The sequence below is a fragment of the Nicotiana tomentosiformis genome, chromosome 2 (assembly GCF_000390325.3).
Source record: "Nicotiana tomentosiformis chromosome 2, ASM39032v3, whole genome shotgun sequence".
Lineage (NCBI taxonomy): Eukaryota > Viridiplantae > Streptophyta > Magnoliopsida > Solanales > Solanaceae > Nicotiana > Nicotiana tomentosiformis.
In genome coordinates, this window is record NC_090813.1 from 79,907,488 (window position 1) to 79,918,502 (window position 11,015).

The 11,015-nt window shown below is 38.6% G+C and overlaps 1 protein-coding gene across 1 annotated transcript; it reads left to right on the forward strand.

Annotated features, from left to right (window-relative positions):
• Positions 1–3,319: 3,319 nt before the first annotated feature.
• On the forward strand, positions 3,320–10,272 carry LOC138905133 (uncharacterized). The gene is made up of 4 exons (XM_070193638.1): positions 3,320–3,481; positions 3,693–3,845; positions 3,960–4,268; positions 10,204–10,272. Exons 1-4 carry the CDS (start codon positions 3,320–3,322, stop codon positions 10,270–10,272), a joined length of 693 nt encoding a protein of 230 aa, XP_070049739.1.
• The last annotated feature ends 743 nt before the right edge of the window (positions 10,273–11,015 follow it).

Consider the following 11,015-nt stretch of genomic DNA (forward strand, 5'->3'; position numbering starts at 1 on the left):
TTTCCGCCCAAGAAGCATGTGATCGCTGAGGAAGCAGAAGAGTTTTTCTAAAAAATAAAATCTTCAGAATATACAATAATTGACCAGCTCAGGAAGACTCCTTCCCAGGTTTCACTTTTATCTCTGTTGTTGAGCTTGAATGAGAATCAAAAGGTACTCTTGAAAACATTGAACGAGTCATATGTACCGGTTGAAACTTCAATTGAACAATTGGAGAGAATGGCTGAACGATTCTTCGAAGTCAACAGGATTTCTTTCAGCCGCGATGATTTGCCCCCAGAGGGAGCTGCCCACAACAAAGCCCTTCACTTGACTAAAAAATATTAAGGTTATTATGTGAAGAGTGTCATGTTAGATGGTGGGGCCGGGGTCGACATTTTCCTTCTCTCTACGCTCCAGAGGATGGAAATTGGAACAGAAAGAATTCGACCAAACAATGTCTGTGCGCGCGCTTTAGATGGTGTTAAGCGAGACACAATAGAGGAGATCGATTTGATTTTGACCATTGGCCCCGTGGACTTCGAAGTGACTTTCCAGGTTCTGGACATGGATACTTCATATAATTTTCTCCTAGGAAAACCATGGATTCACGTTGCTGGAGTTGTGCACTCCACTCTCCATCAAATGGTCAAATTTGAGTATGAAAACCAAGAAATTGTTGTCCATGGGGAGGACGAACAGTCCATTTACAGGGACCCTTCAGTCCCGTGTCTCGAAGCTAGAGAAGGAAGTGAGCACATTGTCTACCAAGCCTTCGAAATTGTGGTTGCCGACCAATGCAAAGAAGGACCCCCGTTCCCTCAATCTTGCTTATCTAATGCCTCGGTGATGGTCACCAATAAAATGATTAGACATGGGTACAAGCCCGAAAAAGAGCTCGGGGTATCTCTACAAGGCATCACATAGCCCATCGCTTCGATCGTCAATGAGAAGTTCTTTGGCGTAGGTTTACGAGATACAAAGGCAGACAGAAAAAAGGCTGATGAGCGGAAGAAAAATTGGTGGGTCCTGCCCCATCCCGTTCCGCATCTCGCCAAGTCATTCGTTAAACCCAAATATGCAGAAGATGTAGAATAAGAGGCCTTCACGACCGAAGAGATTGAGGATATTTGTGAAGCCATGAAACAAATGTTGTATGATCTCACATGGTTCAAACCGGGAAAGGCACGGGCAATACCGAGGTTCTGTACATGGGGCCCGAGGCCAAGCTTCAAAATTGGAAAGCTACCCCACTCCCTGTCAAACGGGAGTCCTGGTAGTCCAGTCATGCCATCTCTTCTACATTACGAGTTATTCGAGGGTGTAACTCGAATGTTTTTATTTTATTGTCTTTAAATTTGATGTAAACCCTCATATCTTAAATTCAATGAAATGGAATCAATATTCATCGTCAATTGATGTCTCCTTTTTCTTAATTCTGATTTTTCTATTTTTCTTATCTTTTTCTTTTCAGTTCTAATAATGCAGACTTAAATAATATGACATGCTTGCGGACTTCATGTCCAGATCCTAAAATGATGTCTAACTGTGAAATAATAAATCAAGAAGTGGAATATGATGAAGATGAGGCTTTTAGGGAACTAAATAGAGAACTGGAAAAAATTGAGAATAAGCCTAAGCCAAACTTAAATGAAACCGAGCAGTTAATTTGGGCAGTTCAGAAGAGGTCCGGGAAACCATGATAAGCATTCACGCAGATGAAAGAACTACAGATGCATTTATCCAACTTTTGTTTGAATTCAAAGACGTGTGTTTGCATGGTCCTATGATGATATGTCATGGTTGAGTGTCGATTTGGTGGTACATAAATTACCAAATTATCCCGGTTACCCACACGTCCAATAAAAGCAAAGAAAGTTTAAAACTAACATCAGTGATAAGATCAAAGAAGATGTCACTAAACAATTAAGAGCTGGTGTGATTCGGGTGGTCCGATACACCACGTGGTTGTATATTGTGGTCCCAGTGCTGAAGAAAGATAGGAAAACCAAGTGTGTGTTGATTATCAGGATTTGAACAAGGCAAGCCCGAAGGAAAACTTTCCATTGCCAAATATCCACATTCTTGTTGACAACTGTGCCAAATATGAGATACATTCTTTCGTGGATTGTTATGCGGGGTACCACCGGGTTCTGATGGATGAAGAAGACGCAAAAAAGACGGCTTTCACCACACCTTGGGGCACTTACTGTTACAGGGTCATGCCATTTGGTCAGAAAAATGTCGGGGCAACCTATATGAGAGCCATGACTGTCATTTTCCACGACATGATGCACCAGGAAATTGAGGTGTATGTGGATGATATGATCATTAAATCTAGAACGCAAGAAGACCATGTGCGAGATCTGAGGAAATTCTTTTAGAATCTACGCAAGTATGATTTCAAACTAAAGCCAGCTAAATGTGCATTCAGAGTTCCATCTGGGAAACTTCTGGGGTTTATAGTCAGTCGGAGGGGGTATTGAGTTAGATCCGACAAAGATAAAGTCTATTCGGAATTTAACACCTCCGAGAACCAAGAAAGAGGTCATGAGTCTACTAGGGAGATTGAATTACATGAGCAGGTTCATTGCTCAGCTTACTACCACGTGTGAGCCCATATTTAAGTTGCTGAAGAAAGATGCAGCGATCAAATGGACAGATGAATGTCAAGGGGCTTTTGATAAGATCAAAGAATATCTGTCAAATCCTCCATTGTTGGTTCCACCCGAGCCAGAAAAACCTTTGTTCTTGTATCTGGCAGTCTTGGAAAATTCCTTTGGTTGTGTCTTTGGGCAACATGATGTGACCGGAAAGAGAGAGTAGGCCATATACTACTTGAGCAAGAAGTTTACCAGTTATGAAGCCAAGTATACTTTGTTGGAAAGAACTTGTTGCACCCTAACTTGGGTCGCCCAGAAGCTCAGACATTATATTTTGGCCTATACCACATATCTCATAACCAGAATGGATCCTCTGAAGTACATATTCCAGAAACCAATGCCTACGGGAAGGTTAGCAAAATGACAAATCCTGCTAACTGATTTCGATGATAAAATATCAAGCCTTGGCGGATCATCTAGCTGAGAACCCGGTTGATGATGAATACCAACCCCTAAGTACTTACTTTCCGGACGAGAAAGTAAATTCAGCTAAAATAATTCTAGAAGACACCAATGCTTGGAAAATATTCTTTGATGGAACTGTAAATGCAAAAGGTGTCAGGATTGGGGAAATTTTGGTTTCGCCCACTGGTCAGCACTATCCGGCCACAACCCGACATCTATTCTTTTGTACCAACAACACCGCTGAGTATGAATCTTGTATTATGGGCATAAATATGGCAGTTGATATGGATGTGGAAGAATTGGTAATCATGGGAGATTCTGATTTGATCATTCGGCAATCCCAACGTGAATGGGAAACTCGAGATATCAAGATAATTCCATATAGGCAACATGTGGAGGATCTTAGCAAAATGGTTCAAGTCCGTCGAGTTCAGGTATATTCCTCGATTCCACAACGAATAAGCTCATGCATTAGCTATTTTGGCCTCAATGATGCCGTATCCAGGTAATGTCCATATTGATCCGCTGGAAATTCAAATTCGAGAGAGGCATGGTTATTGTAATGCAATTAATATAGAACCAGGTGTTCAGCCATGGTATCATGATATCAAAAGATTTTTGAAAACAAAGGAATACCCTGAGCAGGCTAGTGGAGATCAAAAGCGAACTATTAGAAGGCTTGCCATCAGTTTCTCTTTGAGCGGAGAAGTCTTGTACAAAAGAACTCCAGATCTGTATCTTTTGAGGTACGTAGATGCCCGAGAAGCTGAAAAAATCATGAATGAAGTGCATTCGGGAGTATGTGGGCCTCACATGAACGGATATTTCCTTGAAAAGAAAATTCTTCGGGCGGGTTATTACTGAATGACCATGGATAAGTATTGCTTCAGTTTTGTACAAAAATGCCATCAGTGTCAGATACACGGTGACCTGATTCATGCACTACCTTTAGAGTTGCATCCTATGTCAACACCTTGGTTGTTCGTTGCATGTGGTATGGATGTTATTGGGCCAATCAAGCCGGAACCTTCAAATGGGCTCAGATTCATTCTAGTTGGCATTGATTACTTCACAAAGTGGGTTGAAGCAGTCACTTCCAAAGTCGTCACCAAGAAAGCGGGGGTGGACTTCGTGCATTCCAACATTATTTGTCATTTTGGTATTCCTAAAACTATCATTATAGATAATGTTACAAATCTGAATAGCCATTTGATGAGGGAGGTATGCGAATAATTTAAGATTACGCATCGTAATTCTACCCCTTATCGGCCAAAAGTTAATGGCGTTGTTGAAGCTGCAAACAAGAATATCAAGAAGATCCTCAGGAAAATGATTCAAAGTTCTAGACAGTGGCATGAAAAGCTGCCTTTCGCATTATTGGTATATCGCACAACCGTGCGCACATCAGTTGGGGCTACACCTTACTTATTGGTTTATGATACTGAAGTTGCAATACCTATAGAAGTTGAAATTCCCTCTCTTTGAATCATTGTGAAAGTCGGGATAGAGGATGATGAATGGGTCAAGACCCAGTAGGAACAATTAATTATGATTGATGAAAAGTGAATGGCCGCAGTTTTCCACGGGCAGTTGTACCAACAAAGAATTGCATGTTCCTACAACAAGAAAGTGCGGCCTAGGAAATTCGAAGTGAGGCAACTCGTTCTGAGACGTATTCTCCCGTATCATGAGGAAGCAAAAGGAAAAATTGCTACAAATTGGAAAGGTCCGTACATTATAAGAAAACCGTTGCCGAAAGGAGCATTGTACTTAGGAGACATTGAAGAAAATGACCTTGAAATAGTTGTCAATACAGATGCGGTCAAAAGGTATTATGTTTGACCCTTTTCGCGACTTTAATACTCTCCGATTGGGATGACGAAGGCTTTCATTCTCGCTACCCAAACACTACCAACCCTTGCAAACCTTTTGAGCCAGTTCCCTTTTTCTTGATTACCCTCTTTGGAACCTGAAAGTCATGTTAAAAAAAATGAATGAAAAGAAAAGGCAAAACAAAATAAAATCAAAAACAAAGTTCTTGAACTACGCTCGACTTGATTCCAAAAGGATACGTAGGTAGCCTCTCTCTGGGGTTCAGTCACACCAAAATAAAAATCCAAATTGCCCCAAAGTTGAAAGTGGGATAGAAATTATAATGGTTCGGCGATGTGGTTCGCTTGAAAGGTTCCATGGTTGTAATTCAATCCAATTGCTTTTTACCCCAAAACCATGTTCAAGTCCTTCTGATCAATCGACAAATATGTTCAACTTGGAGGATACAGTTACTTGGATCTGATATAACAAAATGAGAGAAATTAAATGAGAGAGTCTTATTGGTAAAAACCCTCGCGGGCACCATAAGGCGATGGTAAGAAGAGAAATTAAAATGAGAGAGTCATGTAAGTGAAAACTCGCAAATAACACTATAAGGCGACGATGAGAAGAGAAATGAGAGAAGTCAGCTGGTGAAAACCCGCAAAGGGCGCCACTGATCGAAAAGAGGATCCTCATAGCCATCAGCATCGACAAAGTCCTGGCAAGGTTTCTCGATTTTGAGGCAAAAGTTATGATGAATTTCAGAGAGTCTGACGGTTTACATGGGCCAGGCATCCAGTCCAAGAGGCATGTCATGTTCATTGAAGTTCGCATGTACTCCAGATAAGTCCTTCTTTCCTTTCTTCGAAAGAGATACCTCTTGTTCAAATTCATTTATCCATTCCATTGTTTGCTTTTTCTTTGAATTCCTTTCGGTCTAACTCTATTTCGAAACTAAGATAAATAAAGGATGGCAAGATTGATTTACAGGTTTCTCACTTAATACAAGACAATATGCAAAAAAGGTACCCATCCTCGGCAGGTATAGATGGGCATAAAATCCGAAAAGTCGAATTCTGAACCGAACCGAACCGAACCGAATTAATTTGGTATTTCGGTTTCGGTTCTTTCGGTATTTCGGTACAAAAATTTCGATATTTCAGTATGGTATTCGGTATTGAGGTTTTGATATTTCGGTATACCGAAATATTTAAGTCCAAGCCCACCTATATTTCTATTTTCCAGCCCAATAAGCCTAATCCCAACATCTCTAAATCCTAATTCCCTAATCCCTTAGCGGGCCTAGCAGCCTCCTTAGGCTTAGAGACTTACGGGCAGTAGTTTGAGCATTTAAAGAACCACTGTTTTTGGGGAATATACACCATCAATTTCATTTCTCTTTTCTGATTTGGCAATCAAAACAGTGTCAGCGAACTAATTATTCTTGAAAAAATGGCTTTGAGTTTGCCTTTGAGTGGTTGAATTCTCAGCAGAAGTCATAAGAGACGTTAGGCAATAGAAAAATTAGGCATAACATAATCTTGAGAGATTTGAAAGACTTTGGTATGATACCAAAACCATACCAAACAAAATAAGAAAATACTGAACCGTACCGAACTATTTTGGTATGATATTTGATATGCATAATTGATATACCGAAATAGTGAACCGTAGTTATTAAATACCGTACTGAAGTACCGAACGCCCATCCCTATTGGCAGGGGCATCAAGTCGACTTCGACTGGCCATGGTGGCCGATGCTTCAAAATAAAAAACTGTTGAAAGAGAAAATTCAAAGTCAAATGCCCACAAAGGCAAAATAAATTTGAAAAGATTAAGTTCCACGTGACTGACCGTCATGGCAAAGTTTGGAAAAGCCAGAGTTTTTCCAAGGTTAGAAATGCAATCGGTATTCAGGAAACAACTAGTTACAGCTGAAAGCGTCGAGATCAAGTGACTGAAACAATCAAGGCCAAAAAACCAACCACCATTTCAAACTGACATATTATTATTTATTTGAAAATAAATCAGGAAACATGTGCAATCCAAAAACAACCTTGCAAGAAGCATGTTCAACCAAAAACAAATTGTGCAAAGGCTAGAAACAGTTTTGCAGCAACCACTCTAAACGGGAAGCCTCCTCCAAAAAATTATTTCCCGCATTTACTCATTCTCTGATATAAAAAAAAATGATGATGAAAAGGATAACAAAAAGAAAAAAAGAAAAAAGAAGAAAAAGTTCAAAATCATGATAGTATAGGGTCTCCAATCCCTAGCTGTATTTTTTCAACATGGGATCTTCACTCCCTAGTTGATTTAATTTTAGACATAGGGTCTCCAATTCCTAGTCTCTTTTCCAACATAGGGTCTCCACTCCTTAGTTGATGATTTTCCAACATAGGGTCTCCACTCCCTAGTTGATTTTATTTTAGACATAGGGTCTCCACTCCTTAGTCTCTTTTCCAACATAGGGTCTCCACTCCTTAGTTGATAATTTTCCAACATAGGGTCTCCACTCCCTAGTTGATTTTATTTTAGACATAGGGTCTCCACTCCTTAGTCTCTTTTCCAACATAGGGTCTCCACTCCCTAGTTGATGATTTTCCAACATAGGGTCTCCACTCCCTAGTTGATGATATTTTAGACATGTCTCCACTCCCTAGTCTCTTTTCCAACATAGGGTCTCCACTCCCTGGTTGATGATATTTTAGACATAGGGTCTCCACTCCCTAGAAAACTTTTATTCGTTTGTTTGTTTTGGTGCCTGAGTAGGTTATACATCAAGGCACAGGGTTCGAGATGACCAAAAAGAAGTCTCAATCCAAAATAGAGAAAAAAAAGGAAAATAAGTGAATCCAAATTGCAGAAACGGAGATAGATAGGGACTACTCAAGACATGATAGAAGTCACAAGCTTTGCATGCCCCATCTTGGTTCGAAAAGCTGAAGAAGAATGAAGAAGCACCCGCAGATAGCAAGCATCAAGATTCAGATCAAAGACTGCATGAAAAACTAGTCAAGACTCAAGATCAAGTTTCAGAAGACCTAGAGATAGAAACCTTGTAACTCATAGCTGATAGACTTGTTTACTCTCTCTTTTTCATTTTGATTTTGGTGTAATAAGGAGCTCAACAAGCAGAAACATCAGCAACAATAGTGAAATCATAGCTTCTCGGTAATCCTAGCAACCAAAACTTCCAGAACTACACTGACCTGATTCCTTTATTGCCAAGGATATGTAGGCAACCTCTGAAGTAAGGTTCGGTCAAACTTTTTCAAAGTGCTTCCCATGGCGTATCCAACCAGGCAAAAATCGCTCGTAATTGCTCACGTTATATTTGCCCGAAAACTCTTCATGTTTCCGAGCAAAGAGGGGTAGCTGTCAGCACGTGATTTTTGTCCCCCTAAAATATTCCTACATAATTCACAAAATAGGATTTTTCTAATTATTTTAATTTTCATAGAATTTTTAGGAATCTCTTGCTAATTGTTATTTGCATTTAGTTTCATGTTTAATATTTTAAAATTACAAGAAAATACCACAAAATGTCAAAAAGAATTCATGCATTGCATTTTAGGTTTTTATTTGTATTAAGTTGTTAATTAATTGCATTATTAAATAAAAATCATAAAATACCATAGGCTCTTATATTTTTAGCTCTTAGTTTCAAATTATTAATTTTTCCTTCATTAGTTTTAGGTTAATTAATTATCTAAATATTAGAATAATGAGTAGGTTAATTTTGCAAATTAGGATTAAGATAGAATCTAATTAGGATTCTTATTTTTAAATTTATAGAATTTTTAAAATGAAAGAAAATTAAGGAAATGAGAAGAAGAAAGGAAAAAGGCCATTATCTAAGTCAAAAATCGGACTGGGCTCAATTTTAAATGGCTCAGTCGCCTCCTTAACCCATCTCCAAGCTAGCCTAGTTCCCATTTTACCAAACGACCCCGTTTTCCACTCTCTCAATCAGGACCGTCCATCTTTCTTCGATTCAACGGACCGGAACCCCCATCTCACTCCCTTATAACGGTCAGAACCCCCAAACCCTAGAGATTGACCACATTTCCCCCCTTTCCTCATCTCTCACATACTCTGTCTCTCACCACCGCCTGGCGCCCCCGGAAATCGCCTACGGCGGCGACGATACCCCGAACTACTCTAAATTGATACCACACACTCCCCACACACCCCTGATCTTCATCATACTGCCAATTTCCCCAAAATCCATGTCAATTTTCTCCAATTTCAGATCTTAAAGATGGCCAAAAACCCTAGTCACCCTTTTTTCGATTTCCCATGTTTTCAAGGCTCGTTTTGACTTAAAACTTGCGTTAAATAATTGTTCTCGTGCATTAACGCTAGTCTTGATTCATTTTGAAGATTATCATATTTCGACCAAGTCACCACTGACAGGTCAAAGCTTCGTCACCATTATCTCTCGTTGATTCGCCTCAATCGTTAACTCACTTCCGGCTAAGTTAGTATAGTTTTCTTTTCCCTTTTCCTTGTTTTCTTGTTCTGTTTTTTCTTTTGGATCATTAGTTAGGTGTTAAGTATTAATTAGTTCAATTTAAAATAGAATTATTTAAGTTAATTACATGATACGTGATTAATATCCTTTTGTTTATCATTTTTGTTTGGTTTTCTGTTCTGGCCGGATTGGTACCTAAATCCGGTCAAACTAGTTTTTGTTTGAATGCCTTAATTAAGTGTATAATCATTTAGTGTGTTTAATTATATAAGTTATCAAATAATTGTTAAATAATTTAGTTGTTTAATGTTTGTTCATATCAATGTGTTTGTTTTTTATGTCGAAACTTGAGGGAGCTAAAGGAACATGAAAACTTAGGGCATTGAAAATCAGAAACTAGGTCAAAATTGGGGTGGTTTTTGTATTAAGCAGAGCTTAGGGAAGTCAATTGGACAATAAAAATGGGGAATTTCAGAGAATCATAAAGAGCTATCCATTTGTAGTTTTAAAAGATGCTGAAATTTGAAAGAATTATTTAGAAATAGGGACAACTGTCCCTTATATGTTTTAAAAGATGCCAATTTCCTAAATTTAAGGGAGGCTAGCAGAATCCCTCAACCTCTCCCTCATTCCTATCATCTTGTACTCTCACATTCTATAAAAAAAAACACTCACACTTCCTTACACGCAAAGGTTAATACGAAGAATCATTCCTCTGAAATACACACTAGCATTTACCTTAGATTTTTTTTCCTTTTCTTTTACAAGCTTAATTTCTCCAATACAAAGATTTCAGAGGTCTTATTGGGTGCTATTCATCAAAATTCTGATCTTTCTCAAGTTAAATTTTGAACTAATTTCAAGGTTCATTCTGGTTTTGTTCTTGCTACTTCCCTGCCTGCTGCATTTGTTCTTGCCGCTGCTCTTTTTTAATTTTCAGAGGCTTATTTTCTGTTTTGTTTGATTCTGCTGTTAGGTATGTAAATTTTCATTTATCATTCTCCATCTAATGATATGAGTAACACTTTCTATATTCGTGTCATGTTTACACTTAGCTTCTGCTCACTTGAATTGGTTGTCCAGTGTGTTCTAGATTGTTTAGTGTTCCTCCTTGGTTGATTTTTGTCTGTTGAAACTATTTTAGTTTGTTAACAATGTTGTATTAATCAGTTCATCATCTCATATAGCTTGTTATTGTCTAACTAATGATTGGTGTTCAAAAAATGGTATTAAGATGTGGCGGCATGGATGGACTTGACCACGAGTTGATCGGAGTCATCTCTGAAGGAGCCAATGCATCATTTTTAATTGCAGAAGTATATAACGTATGAGTTTCATAGTTTTTGCCTACCTTTAACTGCTTCAGGTTTCACTGGTTAGCCATAGAAGTTCATATGAGTTAAAGTGAAGTTCATTGACCATCCTTGTTTGAAGATTACTTGCTGATGAACGATTTGTATAAGATCAGTTTGAAATGGTTTTGTAATAATTCATGAATTCAACTACTATAATTAACAGCTATGGAGTAGGGTATATTTATAAACTTAATCTCCAATTTAGCTTTACACATGATTCTAAATTTGAACGTACGAGGTTCTATGTTTTCTTCTCCAGATTTTGTCTCAACATGGGTTTACATAAATGGGCCAGACTTGTAACTTGGCCCAACTGGGAGT

Coding starts and splice junctions, on each gene's coding strand:
- LOC138905133 (XM_070193638.1), top strand. CDS start 3,320: ATGGCAGTTGATATGGATGTGGAAGAATTGGTAATCATGGGAGATTCT. Junction 3,482..3,692: donor TTCAAGTCCGTCGAGTTCAG/GTATATTCCTCG, acceptor TACCCTGAGCAG/GCTAGTGGAGATCAAAAGCG. Junction 3,846..3,959: donor TGAATGAAGTGCATTCGGGA/GTATGTGGGCCT, acceptor AAATGCCATCAG/TGTCAGATACACGGTGACCT.